General features: G+C 42.2%; 1 protein-coding gene across 1 annotated transcript in view; it reads left to right on the forward strand.

Moving 5' to 3' along the window:
* Positions 1-24,749, forward strand: part of ARID5B (AT-rich interaction domain 5B) — a 351,469-nt gene that overhangs the window by 57,918 nt on the left and 268,802 nt on the right. Inside the window, exon 3 of the mRNA XM_063961814.1 lies at positions 13,991-14,216. Coding sequence (XP_063817884.1) covers positions 13,991-14,216 — 226 coding nt within the window. The remainder of the gene's footprint in view (positions 1-13,990; positions 14,217-24,749) is intronic.

Here is a 24,749-nt window from a genome sequence, read left to right on the forward strand (position 1 = left end):
AAAGGACAGCTCTCCCAATAAAGAGCTGCCATTTGTACTTCTGGGTTTAAGACCGCAGAGGGTCGCTGCAGCCATGGGGGTGCTGTGAGGGATCTGATTGGATTCCTCTCAGGGAAAATCGTGAACACAACCCCATAGGCAGCTTCTTTTTTGGTAACGCACCCAAAGATGGCTTTACCAATCGGATAAGAGTTCCGGAATGCATTGCATGCTGGAGCATGGTACATATAGAAAGTCTCATTTTCTGTTATGGCGTCATGCAATTCATATGTTATGCCTTAGATTGCTGCACACCTTTATTTTGGTCTTTCTATAATCCTCCCGTGAAGGACGGTTTAAGAGAGGAGCTGATCTGCGTGCAGTCTCCTTGCAGTCCCCTTCACTTCTCTCCGGCAGGACAGCCTAGTAGACTCTGGCTTTGTATTCATGCACAGATCTTTAGTCAAATGGCCACAGTGCCCTTTTCCTGGTGATTTGTGCAGTGTCACTGCCATGAGACTCTGCAGTAGTAAGTATAATGCATTAGTGCAGGGTTTGTGGTGTGGACAAATTTATAGATGTGGAGTGCACCCATTATAGATTGACCACTGCTTCCCAGAGCAAAGGTATGCAGGAGACTGCCACATTTCAGGGAACTCTTTGAACTTCCAAGAGAGTAGGCCAACTTGATGCTCCTACTTCTCTAGTTAGTCCGCAGTCTTGAATAATTGTGGGTGGGGTTGAGGTGATGCAAATCATTGCACCACGCCCCCTGCACCTCACTCCAGCTCCGGAGGAAGTACTGGAGGGCTATGCACAAAATTGATATGCTTCAATCCAAGCCCCCTCATGCCTTTGTGTGGACTGCTGTATGCTGGTCCTGGCCCTTTACACAAGTACAAATGTGTGAATATTGTGATGATTACACACTCTGCAAATTTCCACATACTGTTTAGGTGTAATTTGCATTAAGATGGATAGGTAGTTTGGTGTCTTATTTATGTAACGTGGGTGAAAAATATGCCATCATCCCCATATAATAAATTAAATCCTTTACTTAATTGTCATAATCCTAATCTATGTAATGATCTGTTGTTCAGGCTATTTGAGGTGCAATACAGAATACGAGGGTGATGTATCACATTTTCAAGAGAGAAGTGGAGAAGTTGCCCATTGCACCCAACCTACTTCTAATAGTCATTTATTTGGTGCAGTATATAAAATGATAGAAGCTCTCTGAGGCATATATGGTACCACAACAATACTGTACTTTATACTTTTTGACACAGTTGAGGATCTATTGACCACGCTTCAGTGGGGACAACACCTTGGGCCTTATGTAATGGCTTGCGATATAGCCGTAGCTCCGAGACTCCGGCCAAACTCATATGTTTTTTTTAAAGCAGCAAGCGTTTACAAGGCAAAACCTGGTTGGTTTTGCCTTTTAAACATTTTCTGCTTTAAAAAAAACATACGAGTTCAGCCAGAGTCTCTGAGCTCCGGCTGTCTCGCAAGTCATTACATCCGGCCCCAGGTGTACCGCTTACTTTGAACACCTTATTTACAAATGAAGCTTTCCGTCAGCATGACCAGCAAAAGAAAAAATGCATTGAGAAGTGGGATCATTTTTTAAAATTTTGAGCAAATAATAAAATTAGGATTTTCATTTCAACATGTGCTTTTTGTTTTTTTAAGCAGCTCAAATTATTTGTCATTTTAAATCTGTTACTTGAAACTGTTCCTTTAAATCATGCTAATGAAATTTTGCACTATCCAACTGTGTTCATGAGCTTTGAATTCAGAGTAAAGGTCAACTGCCAATTATTCCTATAGTGTGTTTCTAAACACTTTGTACTCTGCTTAAATTACAACAGGTGGCAGGAGGGAAAATCTATATAGAAATTCCCTGTAAAAGCCATATGATTGTTTTTAGCTTCAAGTTATCTTTCTATGGTACTCAAAGCCATACAATTTGATTTTAACTTTGATTTTGAAAATGAAACAATCAGCCTTCGAAGTCGCTTACAAGTCTGTTATCCACGTACCCTACATTTTGTATACATTTTGGAAGTTGGCTATCATTTGGGGCTAGTGGCTGTGGGTGAGTGCTGTTATTTCTGTTGTTTTCAAATGCACATTGATAGTTTTAAAACTCATTAAATGCACAACCACTGCCATTAGTTCTATCTATGGTACATTATTTGTGCAGCTATCAAAACATTGTAAAGCAAGAACTAATCTCATACTTTATCAGTAATTTGATGGCAACTAAGGGGGTCATTCAGAGTTGATCGCTCGCTAGCAGTTTTTAGCAGCCGTGCAAATGCTATGCCGCCGCCCACTGGGGAGTGTATTTTAGCTTAGCAGAAGTGCGAACGCATGTGCAGCCGAGCTCTGCAAAAACAGTTTGTGCAGTTTCAGAGTAGCTCTGAACCTACTCAGCGCTTGCGATCACTTCAGCCTATTCGTGTTCGGATTTGATGTCTTACACCCGCCCAGCCACGCCTGCGTTTTTTCAGACACGCCTACGTTTTTGCAAACACTCCCTGAAAATGGTCAGTTGACACCCAGAAACACCCCCTTCCTTTCAATCTTCTTGCGGCTGTCAGTGCAACTGAAAACTTTGCTAGAACCTGAGCACAACTACAAAGGGCTTTGTACCCGTATGTTGCACGTGCGCATAAATGCTGTTTTTTCACCTGATCACTGAGCTGCGAAAATCGTCAGCGTGCGATCAACTCGGAATGACCCCCTAAGTCTGGTTGATTTTGTAGTCTTACGGTTCCATACAATATTTTTGTGTACTGATACAGCCTGACTGCACACTCTTTTTATTGGTCATATCAGATATTTTATTTCAAGATTACTTTATTCTAGATGTCCAGCAGCAGGTTACAGATGTTTTTAAAACTGATTTTTATATTTACTTACATGGGATCCGTTTAATTTGCTGGCAGTCAGGATACGGAAGCTGGTATCCCGCCAGCTGGCATTGCTGCCAGCCAAAATACTGGCGCTGCAGGACTATTCCAACTCGTTTGTGTCAACAACACCCATAGAGTGGGCATAGATCATGTGGCGAGCACAGCTGATATATATACACACACACACCAATTGAATATATGCAATGTAGAAACCCGGCACTCACAGTTGTTTATAAATGGTATGGTGCACCTCCATTCATCTGAGGTGTGTATATTACATTACACACTCTCCAAGAAACAGAGGCACTCCCGGACTTCAAACTGAATAAAAAATTGTGGTGATTTATTCAACATTTGGGGGTACTGCCCCCCGTCATCAGGACACACGGGGGGCAGTACCCCGAAACGTTGAATAAATCACCACGATTTTTTATTCAGTTTGAAGTCCGGGAGTGCCTCTGTTTCTTGGAGAGTATTGGAGGGGGTTGGCAGGCCCCTCGAGTGCACCCTGGCAGGTTATTGCAAAGCTTTCCATGGAGTGCCGGCTTTTGGAGTTTGGGGTGTATATATATATGTATGTATATATATATATGTATGTATGTATATATATGTATGTATGTGTGTATATATATATATATATATATATATAAAATTCCACTTGTTTCCATTTGATAGATTTTATTGCATTTTGTGTATTTTGAATATAAACAGAATTATGTCTAGTGTTTTCACAGATTTTTTGGGGGGGTCCTTGGGCTGTATCAGCAGTAAATAAAATAAAAATGTATTGCCCTCCATTCAAAACTGTACCAACCCACAAAATCAGAGAATGAATGCCACAATAAAAGAAACCAATGTTGTTATACTTTGTGTTATTGATTTTAATTTGTCTTTTAGCTACTTGATCATTTGTCATAAAAAAGCACCCTGCCACGGGTGCTATCCATTGCATTGAACCTAATGCAATTGTGAGGTTTGTTTATTTTTATATATGACCTGTTCCGATTTCATGTTTCATTGCTATTTCCCAAATCCAGCCCCCCCCCCAAAAAAAAAAAAAATTAAAAAAAATGCATGGTTATGTCCACATTCGCTAAGATAGTCAGATACTGCAACCTAAGCTGTCCATTATGTGCCAGCAGGACACACAGTTTAGCTTTTGATTTATGTAATCTACTACAGGAAGATCCTCCAATTCCCAAAAATACAGAACCACAAACATAACTATTTTAAGAAGTTATTTATTTAGCTTCTGTGAGAGCTTCCAGTTGGCAGCTCTACCTCCGAAATTGTGCCAGTGTCATCTATTTGGACATCTGGAATAGAAAAATAAGCTGCTCTTCGCTTACATCTCCAATGTGTTTGTTGGGAAACAAGAAAATGGGTATCAGACTATGATGGTTTCTGTACAATTACCTCACGGTTTTACTTTATTTTTTGTTTCTTTGTATTTTAAATACAGAAGCTTAAATCAATATTTTGGATCCAAAAACCAGGAACACAAATTCTGTACTAAAGCATGTTCTTCGATGAGTCAGAGTTTCAAAAAATTTCTATTAACTTTACTTCATTTCTGTAAAGATCAGCAAACCATTAGTCATCTCAGCGTGACAAGTTACATTTGCTTCTAAATGGACCTAAAAGTCTTCATTTACCATGCATCCCTGTCAGAGTCGGTGATGTGAAATAGCTGAACTGTTACACTGCGGAATTTTATTTTTTTCCATAGATGCTTTTTATTCAGCCTCCTTTTTTTCCCTTTATTCTTTCTCAGTAATTCCATGTTACAGTTCTTTATCTGCAGATTATGATGCCATATAATAAAGGGATTTACAGGGAGCTGTAAGCATTTTCTTTTCAGTTTTTTTTCTTTTTTTTGTCTTTATGTTGCAGTATAGGGCTTATGGGTGAGCATTATATTTGATACATAGGGCATAGTTAAGGGGCATATTGTGTGAGCCCAAATATTATAGATCTACCTACTGTACATGTGGGAGGCAGTAAAGAGTTGATGTGCTTTATGAATGCTGTTTGCGGACAAAAATTGTTTTAAGGTGGGGCATGGCTTGGCGGCCATTAGGAGCAGACGTGGGACTCAGGGCTCCTGCAAACTGAATTAATTTGCCTGTCTCTACCGACACGTTCCTTCCTGGTCCCGCAGCCTCTACAGCCGGTCCGGCAATGGTTCACCGTCGGGGGATTGAGTCCGTGGAGCTGGAGAGACTGCTAGCACCTCTGAAGGTTGCTGCCTACTCCCCCAGCATTGCGCCGGGGACTAGATTTCGGGTGCCCCCTGCCCTCGGTGGAAGTCGGATCATGGAGGAGCCATGTCACCGGGTCTCTCCTTACAGAGCGGCTCCAACCTGTATGCCGCACTCACCATGCCTCTGGTGACCCTCTCCTAACGCTCTCACCTCTCGCTGGACGCTGCTGAGACACATCACGGAACAGTTCTGGAGGCGCCAGTACCACCCGCCATCTTGGATACTTGGGACTCAGTGTGTGACTGCAGTTAGTGTAAGGGGCATAAATGGCTGCTGGCTGGTCCGTAGCCACATTGAGGTGCATCCATCCTCTCACCCCTTCTACCCTCCTCATGGTTTTGGCCTCTTATTGCCTCCAGTTGGGCGCTATACTGAGGACCCTGAATCTGTGTCAACTACCTATAACTACCAAATGCAGAAAATATATTGTGGTATTTTGAGCCATATTCCACTGAAAGGTAAGAAAAAAGGGCCTCTGGAATTCTCACCACTTTCTTCATTAAGAAATGAAGCTCTCACCTCAATCTCCTAACAGCCCATCCCAGCCTCCTGAGATGGACCAATCATCATCACCTGCTACTAGGAGAGATATTCAGAACCTTCAAGATCATGTAATGGACCTTAAAGAATCTTTTACCTTTGCTCTACAAAAAGCTGTGGGTGAACTCAAAGCAGACATGACGGAATTTGCATCCCATACCACTTTTCTTGAAACCCGAGAGGAAAAGGATCAGGAGGTCCAAGAACATATTGGCAATGATATTAACTATTTCTACACCAAATTGGATCTCCTCAGGGACAAAAACAAAGATCTGTAAAATTGGGAGAGATGTAACAACCTTTTGTGTTCACAACATTCCGGAAACAGTGGCCCCCAGTGATCTTGAACCCTACCTCCTTTGATTGTTTACTTACCTTCTCCTGTCTGAGGATGCCTCTGCTTTCCAAATTGAGATTGCCCACAGAGCCCTATGGCCTAAACCGAAGGATACTGAGCCTCTCAGGGACGTAATCCTTAAATTGCTTTCCATCAAGATCAATACCTTGATCACTACAGTCAGTAGATCCTTTCTTTTTTTTTCATATGTTTTATGTTTTGTATTATAATATTTCAGGACCTAGCCCCTTCCACTATAGCGAAATGCAAGTACCTGCGCTCGGTGACTGCACTGCTGAGAGAATACGAATATAAATATGAATGGGGATTTCCTTTACGCCTTCAAGTGGAGATTAAGGGGAAACCCTATCGCATAAAGACCCCCGATGAAGGAAAGGATCTTCTTTGCAAACTGAACCTCAACTTTTCCTCTGGTCTATCCCGCCAAGATACTTGCAGTCAGGACTCTGTCCTGAAACATTCTCTATGCAGATGTACTTGTTTGTTCTGTTATTTCCTGTTGTAGGTTGTAAGTCTTGTTATGAACCATAGATTGCCGTTTTCATCTAAAAAATATTTCCAGGATCAGACCCTTTCTGACCCAGGATGCTACTAAGACTCTTATCCACTCACTAATCATCTCCAGACTGGACTACTGTAATCTCCTCCTGACTCCACTCCAATCTATCCTCAATGCTGCTGCCCGGCTCATCTTCCTCACCAAACGCACTACGTCCACCTCTCCTCTCTTACTAGACCTTCACTGGCTCCCCTTCCCTTTCAGAATCCATTTCAAGCTTCTCACACTCGCTTACAAAGCCCTCACCCACTCCTCTCCCCTCTACATCTCTGACCTTATCTCCCTTTACACTCCCACCCGTCCTCTTCGCTCTGCTAATGCACGCCGACTCTCCTGCCTACGGATTACTTCCTCCCACTCCTACCTCCAAGATTTTTCACGTGCTGCACCACTTCTCTGGAATTCCCTACCTCTCCCTCTCCCCTTCAGACTCTCCACCTCTCTACAAAACTTCAAACGGGCTCTCAAGACCCACTTCTTCACCAAACCCAGCCAAATCTCACCCTAACCCTCTGTTCCACGCTCTCTATGTACCCCGTCTGTGTCACCCCTGTCTGTCTACCCCTCCCCTTTAGAATGTAAGCTCTCACTAGCAGGGCCCTCTTCCCTCATGTGCTTATCCTTTCTTTAATAATCTTCAACTGCACCAAATCCAGCAGTCTTCTGCCATCTGATACTTATTCCAGTGTCATCTGCTGATGTAACTATGTTTATTTACCCTGTACTTGTCCTATACTGTCATCAACTAAGTTGCTGTTTTCCTGTTTGATTATTTGTTTATGTACTCTAATTGGGCGCTGCGGAACCCTTGTGGCGCCATATAAATAAAGGATAATAATAATAATTGATATTGAATCTCTGGTATGTATGTACTAAGTTTATTCACGCATTATGGGGGTCATTCCGACTCGTTCGCACGCAGCGGTTTATTGCTGTGGTGCGAACGGGTGCGGAATGAGCATGCGTGGCGGGCGCAGTGCGCATGCGCGACGTTGCCCGGCGACAGGGGTCACCAGGTTACGTCGCGTCTTGAGAAGGAAGCGGTCGCAGGACGGACCGCAAAGAAGATTGACAGGAAGAGGGCGGTGCAGGGCGGATCCGGACCGTTTGGAGCCGTTTTCGGGGAGTGGTGAGTGAAACGCAGGCGTGCCCAGGAGAACGGAGGGTGGAGGAGTGACATCAAAGCCGAGCCCATCATCGCTGGATCCTTCGCACAGGGTAAGTAGGTATAGGGCATGTCTTGTTTTGTGTGAATTTTTTTTAGCTTAGCAGGGCTGCACTAGCGATTGCAGCCCTGCTAAACTAAAATACACTTCCCCATAGGCGTGGACTAGTTGATCGCAGCAGCAAAATGTTGCTGGCTGCGATCAACTCGGAATGACCACCTATGTTCTGAATCGTTTAAGTTACTTACCACTAGCTTCGCTTTCTGTTGATGCTTAAATTGGTTACTGACAATACCCATATTTTTCTTAAGTGCAATGTAGCAAAATTGCTCTGGGTGGGAAATGTTGGCACTCTGCCAAGCCTCCCCACCCCCGATTTTTATTTTATTTTAGGGATTATTGCATTTATAGTTGTATATTTGACCTTGTGACTCGGGTTTAGCCCCGACTTCTGAATCCCACCCTCAAGCTCTCCCCTTTTTGTAAGAGCTCATTTGTTGTAGTTGTCAGCCTTACTTTTTGGCTGTACTAACTACTGCCCTCCTACCCTCGCCTTACTTTTGTTTTTTTTGCTGTGATTATATTTTTCTAGTAGAGTCCAGACCACCCCACCTTTTTTTATTTTTTCTCTCTCTCTCTCTCTCTCCCATAACCATGCTGCTTACATGCCTCACCGTTAACACTAAGGGCCTTAATACTCTACAGAAGTGCTCTCACTTGTTCATTAAAGCACCTTCGAGGCGATTGTGTTTTTCTTCAGGAAAACCACCTCAAATCTGGGAATCATCCCTCATTAGCCTCCAAACACTACCCGAACGTATACTAATCTAACAATGTCTCTAAACAAAATGGAGTGGCCATACTGCTCTGTTCCACATTTCCTTTTTTATTCTCTGGCTCCAAATGTGACCCCGAGGGTTGATTTCTTATTCTTAAGAGTAAGTTGGGACATGAGGAGGTGACCTTGCTAACATCTATGCCCCCAATTTGGGCTATTCCCAGTTTTTCATTAAGTTTTTTTTCATTTCATCTCTGACTTTAGAAGCGGTAAAACACTCTTGGGAAGGGATTTAAATACAGTCCAACTTTCCTTGCTAGACAAATCTGGTACTCATAATGACAGGTCCCAAATCCCAGGCACCACCGCTCTACGTAAACACATGGCCGAAGTTGGTCTATTTGACATATGTAGAGCCCTCAATCTCTCAGTTAGGGACTATACTTTTCTATTCTAACCCCCCACAACACCTACTCCCATATTGATCTTTCTTGGTAGTGCTTCCCTTTCTCAAACAGTGATTCACTCCTCCATTTCTCCTAATTCATGGTCTGATCACTCCATCCTAGAAGCTTCTTTTGGGATCTTGGAGTCCACCTCATGAAGGCCCTCCTGGAGACTAAATGAAACCCTCCTAAAACTTCCTCAGTTTCAGGATATGGTAAGGATCGCTTGCAGTAATACTTCCTCCTTAACTACTCTGAGGATACCCCTGTCCCCACGGTTTGGGAAGCGTGTAAGTCAGTGATTAGTGGCCATATGATCCTATTTGCCTCCCACTGCAAAAAGTCTCAGGATGCATTGATATCATCTCTTAACTCAACTATCACTTCTCTAGTCCGTGAGCATAAGAGAACAATGCAAAAAAAACTCTCTCAAAAACGGGCAGAATTACAAGTGCTTCTAGCTGAATGAGTTGAGAGGAGTCTCAGATGGGCCAATCAAATGTTTTACTATAAAGTAATAAAGCACACACCTTACTAGCCCATAGATGGGCATCACAGATTATCTCTGTGATCAAGGGTCCCCCCGGTGCTATGTTTTATAATCCTAAAGATATTAATGGTGCGTTTGCTCACTACTATAAAGCTTTATATAATTTATCTACCCCGTCTGACACTGAATCTCATGTGCAAGGTATTCAACAATATCTGGACTCGTGTGCGCTTCCTAGTCTTTCTGAATCTGCGGCCCGGGCCCTGGGTGTAAACAACACTGAGGAGGAACTTGCTTCGGCCCTTAAGTCACAGAAACCGTTTAAGGCCCCCGACCCTGATGGTCTTACTGTGTCCTACTATAAATCGTTTATACAGCAACTCTCTCCCCAGTTGATTCCTCTGTTCAATTCCATTCTACGTGGTGCCTCCTTTCATCCTGATTCTACTGCTTCTAGAATTATTGTGATTCTCAAACCTGGGAAAGACCCCTCCCTATTGTCCTATTTCCATGATCAACACGGACCTTAAACTATTTTCCAAAATTTTGCCCACTAGGTTGAACGAAGTGCTACCCTCTTTAATGCACCCTGGCCAAGTAGGCTTCATCCCTCAACACCAGGCCTCAGATAACACTAGACGTATTATAGATTCAATACATTACTCCACCACCCATAGGATTCCATCAGTAGTTTTGGCCCTGGACGCAGCAAAGTTGATTGACTGCCTGTTATGGCCTTTTATGTTTAGTACGCTAGCTTCAGTGGGTATAATGGGTAAATTTATGCAGGCCGCAAAATCTCTCTATTCTTTTCCTTCTTCTACAGTTCTGATTAATGGTTTGCACTTATCACGTTTTGCTCTGGGAAATGGGACAAGGCAGGGGTGCCCACTCTCCCCTCTTCTCTTTGCATTTGCATTGAGCCATTGGTGGCTAGAATTAGAGCTAACCCTGATATTAAGGGCGTCAACGTGGGGGATGAACAATACTAGGTGTCTCTTTGCAGATGATATTCTTCTCACTTTGACTAATCCCTTACTGTCGCTCCCCACTCTTCAATTTTAACTACGAACATATGGCTCCCTTTCTGGGTACAAAGTCAGTAGCTCTAAGACTGAAGCCATGGCTCTCTGTGTCCCCTCACAACAACTCCCTATGCTCACTACCTCCTTTTCTTTTATTTGTCATTCTTCAGCGATTAAATACCTTGGCATTACCATCACTAAGTCATACTCTTCATTATACCAAGCAAACTACTTCCCCATATTTCAAACACTGCCGAAAGACTTATCACGTTGGCAGTCCCTCCTTATCTCATGGTTTGATAGAATTACTACGGTTAACATGAATCTCCTTCCTAGACTGCTGTACCTTTTCCAGACCTTACCCATACCCATTCTGATCTCTGCTTTGGACTCCATGCAAGCCCCCTGCAACTGTTTTTTCTGGGCACTAGGTAAACCTAACATTCGTAGAGCCATTTTGGCTAAGCCTATCCCTGATGGTGGATTGGGTCTAACAATACTCTGCTCTTATTATCATGCTGCCCAGCTGAATCCTTTTGTATCATGGCACTCTGAACCCGGCTGTAAATGATGGGTGGATTTAAAAAATTCAATGTTGCAGGTGGGACAAGTTGACGACAACATAGTTTGGCTACCCAGACCACTTAGACCAGCCTCGGCCTGTGTGACTCCGACCATATGATTTACTCTTAATATATGAGATAAACTTCGTCCCTCGTTTCATTGGATCTGGCTCAATTTCCATCACCTATGTCCCCTATCTGGGACCATCCCAGATTCCCTCCGGGATCAGATTTAAACATGCAAAGGGTCAATTTACTCCATCCTTGTTTACTGACCTCCAAGCTGCACACTCAATCCCTGCCTCTCACCACTTTCAATACAATAAAATTTATGAGCTTCGTCAACTCGCAATTCCTCTCTAGTAAACTTCGTATGCTGACCCACTTTGAACACCTTTGCTCCTACTCAATAGGCTGCAAAGGTAATATTTCTGTTGTTTACCATTCCGTCCTGGCCCCAGACCCTCCTGACAGTGAACCTCATGAATTAGCTTGGAAGTCAGATCTTCCGTCCAATTTTGACAGTGAGGATTGGCCCACTACTAGGACTAGAATTGCTAAAGCCTCTATCAGTGTAACTATCAGAGCGATGTGTTACAAAGTGTATACTAGGTGGTATCTGGTACCCTCTAAGCTCCACGATATTTATCCATTGAACTCGAATATTTGCTGGAGGAATTGTGGAGAGGTTGGTACATTCCCTCATGTCTGGTGGTTTTGCCTGGCAATTCGGATATTCTGGGAACAAGTGTGGGTGATTCTATCGCAGGTTTTGGAGTCTCCAGTATTGGGCAATATTGGTCCCATTGGTTAGCAAGCCTCAAAATAAGCTTATAATTCATGTATGTAATGCAGCTAAATCCCTCATAGCCAAACAATGGAAGTCCGGGATGGCACCTTCAACTACTGCCCTTTTTAACCGTATTCACTTTGTTGTTTCAATGGAATACATCACCAGTTTTACAAAATAACACCGTACCTACCTTCCACAAAATATTGTCCCCTTGGAACCTTTTCCATTCTCCCCACACACACCCCTACCCCCACCGCCCCTGTGCCTTCAGACCATCATGTCCCCCCGTTTTTTTACTTGTTGTGCATTGAATAGTTATTTTGTTGTATATTCCCTGTTTTTGTGTACTCTTTGTCGCTCACTGATATTGTGTTAGTCATATTTTACATTAGACCTTTTTATTGACTTTTTCTCTTTCTAAAATGAAATAAAAATAAAAATAATGTTTTAAAAAAATTGTTTTAGGATGGTTTAATAATTTTTATTATTCAGTTAAAGGGTAAGTCTATCCCTTCTATTGGGGACTGTTACTATTGGCATTGTATCCAGCAGTAAATATTTGGAATAAGTGTTTACCACTTGGCAGCTGAAAGCATGGTGGAGTTGGCTATTGCATACCTCCCAACTTTTGGGGGGGCGAGGGATCTATGTGCATGCAAATAAAAAACAACATACCACGTTGAGATCATGTCATGCAAATAAAAAAAGTACCACGTTGAGATCATGGCCTTATCTCACCGCCCTTTCTACTTCAAAACTCCTGCCCTTAGCCTCTTTATTCTGCTTAGATGCCATGTACATGCACGTGGTACTTATTCACTTGGAAGAGTAGGAGGCAAAGTGATATGACAGTGCCTAAGAAGGGGGAATGGCCAACCAATTGTGTGACCATTATTACATATGCTTTAGCATGGTGGAAGGTACACCTCAGTGCTGTACAGGTTCAGTGACTGACCTGATCTACTGTAGCATGGGCAATTTTAGACTTCTTATAAGTAATATAGAGAAAAAGTCTAAAAATTATTTTGGCACTTCAAAGATAAATCCACATAAGTCTGTTTGTCAGGAATCTAAAACACACACACACACACACACACACACACACACACACACACACACACACACACACACACACACACATATATATATATATATATATATATATATATATATATATATATACAGGTTGAGTATCCCATATCCACATATTCTGAAATACAGAATATTCCGAAATACGGACTTTTTTGAGTGAGAATGAGATAGTGAAAACTTTGTTTTTTGATGGCTCAATGTACACAAACTTTGTTTAATACACAAAGTTATTAAAAATATTGTATTAAATGACCTTCAGGCTGTGTGTATAAGGTGTATATGGAACATAAATGAATTGTGTGAATGTACACACACTTTGTTTAATGCACAAAATTATAAAAAAAATTGGCTAAAATGACCTTCAGGCTTTGTGTATAAGGTGTATATGAAACATAAATGCATTCTGTGCTTAGACTTAGGTCCCATCACCATGATATCTCATTATGGTATGCAATTATTCCAAACTACGGAAAAATCCCATATCCAAAATACCTCTGGTCCCAAGCATTTTGGATAAGGGATACTCAACCTATGTGTGTGTGTGTATGTATATATATATATATATATATATATATATATATATATATATATATATATATATATATATATATACGTGTGCGTGAGTACACTTAATCACACACACACACACACACACACACACACACACACACACATAAATATATGAGGGTCAGCGCTGTTAATTGTAATAATAATGAATATGCCACTGCAGGATAATATATGATAATATGAGAGGTGGTTGATAAAATACCCTACAAAAACAACAACTGAAAAAGTCTATTTTGTTTTTGATCCAGTTAATATATTTTCACTAAAAACATTTTTGAAGCATATGTTGGCAGTACTCGTTTCCTCTCCTCCTCCCACCCCCCTTTCCCACAGTGTACAAATGTACAATATTTATTTTAAATTATTGATATAGGCAGTTATGTTTTGAATCTATGTATGTTGTTATGCTTTGAATCTGTTTTAATAAACATCTTCTTTTGTTAAAGGATGAAGTGATTGCAGTTTCAGAAAAAGTCATTGTCAAACTTGAAGATCTAGTAAAATGGGCTCAGTCGGATTTTTCAAAATGGAAGTGTGGACTCCGAGCATTACCCTTAAAGCTGAAAGATCTGGGGAAAAATGGTCAAAAAGATTGCATATTGAAATACAGACAATCCACGTTAAATAGCGGGCTCAATTTCAAGGATGTATTCAAGGAAAAGACTGAACTGGGTAACTATGCTATATTAATTTCTGAAAATATCCAAAAACGTCTTGTAGTTTGCTATGCTATCCTAATTATATGGTGATGGTGCAATGCATACATTAATAATAGGATTGTACCGGTTACCTGAAGGCAGCCATTTTGTTTTGTCTTATCTGTGTGAGAAAAGAAGCAAAACATTGGGAGTTCCTGAGGACTCATTTTTCAAACCACTGTGATAGAATATATCTTTGGAAAGTGCCACTGAATATCTGTTTTGATTTTTGTATTATAGACATCTATTTAAATTTTAAAGTTTAAATTTTCCATTTATGGACATATACTTAATACTGTGGTGAATAAAAATTGTAAAAATTTTCTAATATTCCTATATTTAAATATATATTATATTAGTGTGTCCTATGTGTGGCACTCAGGTAGGAGTTTATCGCAACCACAGTCAGGAGATCAACGTTTCAATTTTTGTTTAGAAATTGTTGTCAGTCATTTTATCCTGACGACAATTTCAAAGTAAAATTGAAACGTTGACCTCCTGACCGTGGTTGCGTTAAACTCCTTTTACCTGAGTGCCACACAAAGGACACACTGTTTATACCTTTTGGAAAGTGAGGGCATCGGGGGCAGTAATCATCTAATATACTGGAGTGCCGGACCTGATCTATATAAATCTACTATATAAAAGCGAAAATTTGGCCTTCTATACAAATCCACAATTTACAAGCTATGATCATGAAATTTTACATAGGAGCATATTAAAACACGGCTGATGCAACTAAAACAATTAGAAATCCCTAGCACCCCTATGGGGGAGACAGCAGCACAGAGTATATCAGCAGACAGCATAACTCCGGAATTGCTGTAGTACTGTACTGAAAAATTGGTACACGTATGCCTAACAATCTGGGAACAAACACTGTGGGGTCAGACACACCTAGCACCCCTAGGGGTGGGACAGCAGCACAGAGTATGTCAGCACACAGCATAATTCTGAATGCCTGAAGCCATTTACACCAAACTTGGTACACATCTGATTTACAATCTGGAAACAAACTTTGTGGGGGTTGGACATCCCTAGCACCCCTAGGGGTGGGACAGCAGCACAGAGTATTTCAGAAGACAGCATAACTCCCGCATGCCTGGACCAATTTACAACAAACTTGCTACACATATGACTTACAAGCTGGGAACAAACACTGTGTAGGTAAGACACCCCTAGCTCCCCTAGGGGTGATGCAGCAGCACAGAGTTTTTTCAGCAAACAGCACAACTCTGGAATGCCTGGAGCAATTTACACCAAACCTGCTACACATATGACTTACACTCTAGGAACAAACACTGTGGGGGTAACACACCACTAGCACCCCTAGGGGTGGGCCAGCAGCACAGACTATATGAGGACATGCATGATATGTCAGTGATGACAGGGCTGCATGTGACAGGGCCAGTGACATGATGTGAGGAGGGGAATGGAGGTAGCACGAACCCACACACTGACAGTTATATAGTGGAAGTAGCATGGTCCCCCAGCAGCACAGAGTATATCAGGAGCTACATGCTACACTATATAAGAAACTGTAAATAAATTGATAATTTCACAGGGGCACTGACATGATGTGAAGAAGGGAATGGAGGCAGCAGGAAGCCACAGACTGAGAGTTGTATAGTGGGAAGAGCAGGGTCCCTTTGGGGAACAAAAAGGGGTCCGGCCACTACACAAAGTGAGTCAGGGAAGCAAGATATGCCTATATACTAGATCTCCAACCAGCGTAAATTAACGAACAACTAACATTCTAATTTACCATCCTCATCCCGTAGCGAAGCACGGGTATTCAGCTATCTACAATGTTATTTATACTGTGTGTTTAATATTTACATTTATTTTTGTAAACAGACATTCTTAAAATCCCGGGCACCGCTGGGTACTCCAGCTAGTATGTGGATAGGTGTGTATGTATGTATGTATGTATGTATGTATGTATGTATGTATGTATGTGTGTGTGTGTATATATATATATATATATATATATATATATATATAATATTAAATAATTTATTTATTTTTTGTTTATATTTTATGACAATTGTGGCTAAATCTTGCTTCAATCACAGCAGCCATGACACAATTAGCTACAGCAGCTTATGTATTACAATTTTTTTTAATGTTTTTTTTTTTGCTTGAAAAGTGCATTAAAACAGAGATGAGTTTTTAAACATGTTAAAATTACTATTGCCTCTTTACATGAATCATCTGTTGAGCTGAGGTTGTATTGAAGATGTATTTAAAATATCAGAAATTCAGTTTGTAAAAGCTGTTAAATGAAATGTTTAATGTTTTAGCGTGTGTTTTTTTCTTTGGTTTTTTTCTTTGTATTTTTTTTTTTTTTTTACAAGCCACCGCAACAGTAGCATAATGTGTGTCAGGCTGATTAATGCATTTGCTTACCAGAAATCTCTGTATATGCACGTTTTGTATAGAAGGGGGTAGCATCTGTGATCACAAAACATGCAAAGTTGGCAAATAGAAAAAAAAAGCTGAATTAATAATTTTTTTCCCGCATTTTGTTTTTATAGAGCTTTAACAAAGTACTGTAGTGTAAACATTATCAGTTTAACAAAATCATTTTGTTATTCATCTGGTAACAGTTTTTAACAAAATTAAAATTATTTTCTATAACTGCTGCTTTTACTATGTTCCTTTAAGTGAAGCCCGAAAGCTGCAGTGTGAGCTTTATTGCCCTATAAATATGTCATTACAGGCTGACTACATTTATATTCTTTGGGTTGTTGTTTAAGCCAAGGAAGTAAGCTTTTACAGGTTGACTATTTTATTGAAAGCTTTAGAGGTATTGAATAGAAAATGTTCTAGATTAAGGTTTACTAAAACAGCCATTTTATTCTAGATGTTGCTGGATTGTCAATAATAATGACATTTTTTTTGTTGCTGTGAATCATTAAAGCATTCTTATGTAAAATGGCATCTTTAGAGATAATGGGAGCAAACCTATTCACCATGGTATAAATGTTTCAGTTGTTAGTCTTGCAATACAGTATGTACCTATTGAAATAACCATTCCTAGTGTGTGTGTGTGTGTGTTTGTGTGTGTGTATGTGTGTATATATATATATATATATATATATAAAATTTGTGTGTGTTTGTGTATATACGGGTGGTGGAATGGTTAGCATTACTGCCTCACAGCACTGAGGTCATGGGTTCGCTTCCCACCATGGCCCTAACTGTGTGGAGTTTGTATATTCTCCCCGTACTTGCGTGGGTTTCCTCCGGGTGCTCCGGTTTCCTCCCACAATCCAAAAATATACTGGTAGGTTAATTGGCTTCCAACAAAAATTGACCCTAGTGTGAATGTGTCTGTGTGTACATGTGATATGAAATATAGATTGTAAGCTCCACTGGGGCAGGGACTGATGTGAATGGCCAAATATTCTTTGTAAAGCGCTGCAGAATATGTGTGCACTATATAAATAACTGGTAATAAATAAATAAATAATAATAAATAATATCACAACTGTGTATAGCTATATATATATGCACTGTGTGTGTGTGTGTGTGTGTGTGTGTGTGTGTGTGTGTGTGTGTATATATATATATATATATAATGTTATGTAACCAGCCACTATATTCCCGCCCCTTCACAATCCTCACTGTCGGCATGCCGACCAACAGGGACTAGTCCATGAAACCCATGGAGTGGGACTAGAACCCATGGCAAACGCAGGCCACCACCGAGCCCACAAGGGGCTTCTTGCACTTGCCCCCCCCCCCCTGCTGGCATTCTGCAGCTGGGATGCTGACCGACGAGATCCTGGCCACCACTAAAATGATACACACACACACACACACACACACACACACACACACACACACACACACACACACACACACACATATATATATGTGTGTGTATAATTTTTTTTTTTCAGGGCAATCTTCATGTATGGGCGCACTGGGCAGCTGCCCAGGGCTCCACGAGTCTAGGGCCTCAAGCAGGGGTGGGACTAAGCTTGGGGGGCATTTGAACTTCTTGGGAGGCAGGTAAAGAATGCTGCTCAGCCACTCTGATTGTGAATAACACACAGAGTGGTCAGAAAGCATTCAGCCAGTCAGCGTTCTACCTCCCACCCTGCAGCCAGACAGTGAATGGATGCCAACATGCTGATTGGTGGATGGCTTAAGATATTAACCTATCAAAGTGCTGGCAGCCATTCACTGTATAGAAACAGGACCGCAAGTGGGGTAAGTTATGATTTTTATTTTTTTTCCTTGTGAGTGAAGAGTAGGGGCCACAGTGCATTGCTTTGCCCGGGGCCTATAATGCCTATTAACATCAAGCGCAATCAGGGTGATAATAAAAAAAATGCTAAATATGCATTGAACACTTACAAATTTGTCAGGAAGAGGCTGCATGAACATTCTGCCCCCACATTCAGTAAAGAGGGTGGTAAGAGAGTCAAAGATAAACCCAAGGATCACAGAACGCCACTGTTTTGATGTATCTTGGGGTTTTAAAATGTCAAAATCCACTGTCTGCTTTTTGGAAGAGATTTACGAAAGAAGTTTTTCCTAACAGTAAGACACCATGCAGAGCCTGAACTTTGCAAAATGTCATTGGAACTGCAGATTAAATCATGTGATGTGGTCATATTAGATAATAATTTTACTTTTATTTTTTAGCCATGAAAACCATTGTCATGTTTGGAGAAAAGAAAATCACCTGATACCCACTGTCAAACACACGGCGGGATGTAATGCCGTCCGATTCCAGCGGCCTTGTGGGATGCTGGCCGAACTCAGAATTTTTTGTTAAAGGGGCAATCACTTACAAGGCAAAACCATGCCTTGTAAGTGATTACCCCTTTAAAAAGAAATTCTGAGTTCGGCCGGCATCCCGCACAGCCGCCAGACTTGGGCAGCATTATATCCTGCCGTTGGTGTTCGATCATTGATGTTTTGTGGTTGGCTTGCGTCTAGTGGAGAAAGTGCTCCTAAATTCCAGTCTATAACAAGAGATTTTAGTCCAAAATCTGTCTGCTTTTGACAGAAGTTGGAAACTAGGTCGATATTGGACATATCAGCTAGATAATTCATAGTGTTTCAATGTCCTTCTCAGTCTCCAGATTTTTACCCAGCTGAAAATATGTAGTGTGTATTAAAAAAGGACAGACAACCTACAAGGGATGATCCAAGAACATCAAGGATCTGGAAATGTTCTGCATGAAGGAGTAGTTGATGTCTCTACAAGTATTCTCCAACCTTTTTCAGCATTATAAAATGCATCTTAGTGCTGTTATTACTGCGGTATCCGAACTCCAGGTCGACACCAAAAAGGTCCACTTGAACAAAAGGTTGACATGGACAAGGTCGACATGGTGTGTTGACAAATTGGTGTCGACCTAAGGTGTGTCGACCTTTTTGTTGTCGACCTGGAGTCCCAGACCCATTACTGCATGGGCAGCTTCGAATCTAGATTTTTCTTATAGGGGTGGCAGTTTCAAAATTAATCTTGACTTCTTTCCTCTCTACTTATTCCTCCGCCTACTTGCAGTGCTCCCATTTTCAGGCCGTGATCTTACTTCATAGCTGTGTGTATCCGTTTCCAGATCATTATTTATCTTTTTGCTTTTCTATCCTTTTTATTTCCGTTTCAATTTTTCCACTCTTCTTCTTTGTCATTATGATCCATCCTAAGTACCCTGCCCCCTCTCTCGAATGGCCCCACGAGGTAGCTCACCCTCTTACCTTCCTTCTTGTCTCTACAAAGTAGTGACTATACGCAGGGCTGGCAACAGAAGTCTTGGGGCCCGCTACACTCATATTTTTCAGGCCCTCTATCCCTCCGAGGTAGGTACAGACTGGTCAGTCATTGGCTGACACCCCCCCATCTCTCTCTATCTTCACCTGCAGGTGACTCTGCTCCTCTGTTGTCCAGCAGCGCGGTGTAATGACATCACGCGTGTTGCATCTAACTCGGCACAAAATTTTTTTATTGTGCCAGCTCCTTCACACAGAAAGATTATTATTATTACCAGTTATTTATATAGTGCATACATATTCCGCAGTGCTTTACAGAGAATATTTGGCCACTCACATCAGTCCTTGCCCCAGTGGGTTTTTTGGATTGTGGGAGGAAACCCACACAAGCACGGGAGAATATACAAACTCCACACAAAGACAATGCTAACCATTACACCGTCCGTGCTGCCTGATTCAGCCTGATAACTAAGTAAACCCCCTGAAGGGTTAAAGTGACCTTAGTGAGGCAGAGTTCTAGTTAATAAACAAATAACTATAATTATATTTAATTATCTAAATAGGTGATGCATTTACACTATAATATTTGAATAAGCCATACTAAAGTTACATATATCTTAGATATCTTTTGTGATGTCTGTACTTGAAGTGATTTTTGGTAAGGGGGCTCCATTTTGTGTTTGGGGTAATATTGCTATTGGACATGGTGAGTTAGGGCTGGAGACAGTGAAGGGAAAATCTAGAAACTCCTCACACTTGTTAAATAACCGGTGTGAGGAAGGTGTTTAATGTGTTCAACTGTGGAACACTTAACGATCTGCCAGTCACAAACGGGGGTAGCATGCAGGGCTATGTAAGGGAATCTGCGGCCGTCTAGACTGTTCACGTTTGAGGGCTTACTTCCAGTGGACCTGAGCAGCAGAGAGGGCAGCAAACTGAGCTGTAAATTTGCGGCAGAGGTCACATGTAACGTGAAGCCAGTAAGGGCATCCCAGGACCTCCGGATACAGAGCAGGGAGGCAGCGGCATCTGAAACCGGGGAAGCTGTCCTGCCTGGACGGATGGGTCCCAGACAGCCACCGGAGATCAGGAAGAGGCCACCTCTGAGGGATACTAGGAGGGGCGTCTGCATGAGGTAAGGGTGGAACAGCAGCCGCAGTAAAAGCTGTGCTCCTCCTCTGGCCACGAATGTCAGCGCTGAATAGTGCTGCAGCTGCACAGGAAAGGGGGACACAACAGGAACTGGACTCACGAGGTTGCTGAGGGTCTGGGGCCCCTCAGTATCTTGGGGCCCATCACAATTGTCCCCTTTGTCCCACCTCTGTCGCCGGGCCTGACTATATGACCAAATATATATATTATGCCGAAAGAATACATATGATCTACCGGCGGCCAGTATGTCGGCTGTCAAGATACTGACATCGGCATCCTGTCCGCCAGTATGCCAGCAGTGAGACGAGTGCTAGAAAGCCCCATGCAGGCTCGCTGCGCTCACCACAGGTTATAGTCTCCCTCTATGAGTGTTGTTGACACCCACAGAGGGAAAAAAAGCCTGTGGCGCTGGTATTCTGGTGGCCGAATTTCACCACTTGTCGGGGTTCTGGTGTCAGCATTGTGACCGCTGGGATCCCGACAGACAGTCTCATGATTGCCTCCCTATGCCTATCAACCCCTCCCCTTAACTTCTTATATCAGTTATGCACACCACTCCCTTCCCTCACATATTTTTTGCCCATCACCCCCACAAAAATATTTTGCCACACCTGTTAATTATTGAATTCAGGTGTTTTAATCAGACTCGTTGCCACAGGTAAACAACACAAATAGATATTACAAGTGGCACTTAATACAGGTTGAGTATCCCTTATCCAAAATGCTTGGGACCAGAAGTATTTTGGATATTGGATTTTTCCGTATTTTGGAATAATTGCATACCATAATGAGATATCATGGTGATGGGACCTAAATCTAAGCACAGAATGCATTTATGTTTCATATACACCTTATACACACAGCCTAAAGGTAATTTTAGACAATATTTTTTGTAACTTTGTGCATTAAACAAAGTGTGTGTACATTCACACAATTCATTTATGTTTCATATACACCTTATACACACAGCCTGAAGGTCATTTAATACGATATTTTTAATAACTTTGTGTATTAAACAAAGTTTGTGTACATTGAGCCATCAAAAAACAAAGGTTTCACTAGCTCACTCTCACTGAAAAAAGTCCGTATTTCGGAATATTCCGTATTTCGGAATATTTGGATATGGGATACTCAACCTGTAATACATATAAAATATGTTTACATTTTTTTTCTGTATTTATTTTTAGTAAAAATTTATTTTACAATGATATCACAAAATACCTGCCTTTAGATAAAGACACCGCGTTTCGCGTTAAGGACACAGGACCTACTTGCAATTCTCCCCGGCAGAACCTTCTTCCACACCCAGCATCAGCCTGCTTGTTTCACTGCATCCAGCAGCGCAGCACTGGGGGCTCATTTGGCACAGCCGATAACATCTGCAATACATGGTGAGAGCAGCAGCTTTTGGGCACCCAGCCGCTGCCACCTTCAACACCCGGCTTGAGCTGCAACCAACGGAGCTGGCTTTTCCATCTGAGCGCTCCCAACACGGGGATCAGCGCTCACAGCAGCGCCACAGACACCATATGGGCTCACCATCTCTGAGCGCACCCAGCAGCCGTGATCACACATTGCCTCTGCTGGCACACCGGAGGTACACCACTGGGGCGCCCACAGCAAGTCACATTCAGTGACCGACGTACCAGCACTGCACATCCCGGTCCCGATGGCTGCGAGACACGGGTCTCCAGACACCAAGCCTTACACCAGTGTCTGGCTCCTATTACCATCCATTCCAGGTGCTATACACGCTGTGCTGCACCATCATCTGGGAACCAAGGATCCCACATATATATGTGAGTGAATTTAACATTTAGAACCTCCTATTTTCATTTTAATTTCTGTGCTTCATTTTAAATCCGTGATGAACGACTGCACCATTTATCAAACATCAGTTGCGGTGCTCAGTGCGTGACTGCATCTACTGTACTTACCAAAAGCACAGCCGGTATATGATATATTGAGTCCAAATTAGGCTCATTGATGTGGTATGGATATTAAGGTTGCCCAGTTCTATATACATTTTTATTGATGTGCATATTGTTTGTTACATGATTATTGACTCCCGGGAGTTTTGTGATATCATTGTATAATAATTTTTTACTAAAAATAAATACAGAAACATTTTTAAACATATTTTATATGTATTATTAAGCACCACTTGGAATATCTATTTGTGTTGTTTTCCTTCGTCTGGAATTGGCATCTCCAGCTCCGGGTGGCTGCTGATATACAGACTTGATATTTATTTACACTACTCACCTTACCGCCAGAGACCACTTGTTGCCTCGTTGCCACAGGTGTATAAAATGTATTTATTTATTTATTTAATAACAGTTTCTTAATAGCACAGTAAATTCCGTTGCGCTTTACAACTGGACACAATTAGAAGACAAAACTGGGTAAAAACAAACAGTCATAGAGGGAGGAGGGCCCTGCTCGCAAGCTTACAATCAAGCAACTAGCCATGTGGTCTCCATTTGCAAACATCTGTGATACAAAATGGGTCATTCTGAAGAGCTCAGTGACTTCAAGCGTGGTACTGTGATAGGATGCAACCTTTCATCCCTGCTGGTTATTCCACGATCAACTGTAAGTGATATTATTATAAAGTGGAAGTGTTTGGGAGCAACGGCAACTCAGCCACAAAGAGGAAGACCATGTAAAATCACGAAACAGGGTGATAAGGTACATGGTGCATAAAATACACCAATGCTCTGCTGATTCCATACTCCCTTTGATGGCACCTAACCCCGGGTTTTCTATACCTGTCCTATATTGTCTTGAACTGTAAGTGCTGTTTTCTTGTTTGCTCATTTGATTATTTACTGTGTAATGGGCCCTGTGGATCCCTTGTGGCACCATATAAATAAAGGATAATAATAATAATAATAATAATAATAATAATTCCATAGCTGAAGAGTTCTGAACATCCTCTGCAGGGCCGGTTCTAGACCTTGTGGCGCCCAGGGCAAAAGTTTCCTTTGTCGCGCCCCCCACCCCCTTCCCCACACACACTCCGGTGCACAGCAAAAAATAGGGTTGTGTTTTCATAGGGAAGGGTCGCGGCCACAATTATGCCCCCAGTAGTTGTGTTCCCTGTAGCTGTGCCCCCTGTAGTTGTGCCCCCTGTAGCTGTCCCCCGTAGTAGTCCCGCTTACAAACACAAAAAAAAAATACTTACCAGCCCCACTCCTGCTTCCCGACTGCTGCCGCTGCTGCTCCGTCTCTGGCCGCCGGCTCTTCTCTATGGGAGAGACGTCATGACGTCTCTCCCATAGCAGCGCCGCACTTACGCAATTATGACCTCTAGCGTCTGTCAATGGCGCCGGCTGCAGCGGCTGCCCACACAGCCCATGGGGCCTGCTGTAGCCGGGGAGTGGGATGCGGATGCCAGGTGGGCGGTGGGTGACTGCGGCCACACCCGTGGGCCGCAGCGCCCCGGGAGCCCGCCCTGCTTGCTCGTGTGTAGATCCACTCCTGATCCTCTGCAGGGGGGCAGTTGGGAAGCCTTTGATCACCTACTGCTCTGCTCTGCAAAGCAGCCGTGATCTCTGAATACATGCTGTGCGTACGTGCACAGCATGTATTCAGTGCTAGGATGGGAGCAGGGGGC

Source organism: Pseudophryne corroboree, chromosome 3 (assembly GCF_028390025.1).
Source record: "Pseudophryne corroboree isolate aPseCor3 chromosome 3, aPseCor3.hap2, whole genome shotgun sequence".
In the NCBI taxonomy this organism is placed as follows: Eukaryota; Metazoa; Chordata; class Amphibia; order Anura; family Myobatrachidae; genus Pseudophryne; species Pseudophryne corroboree.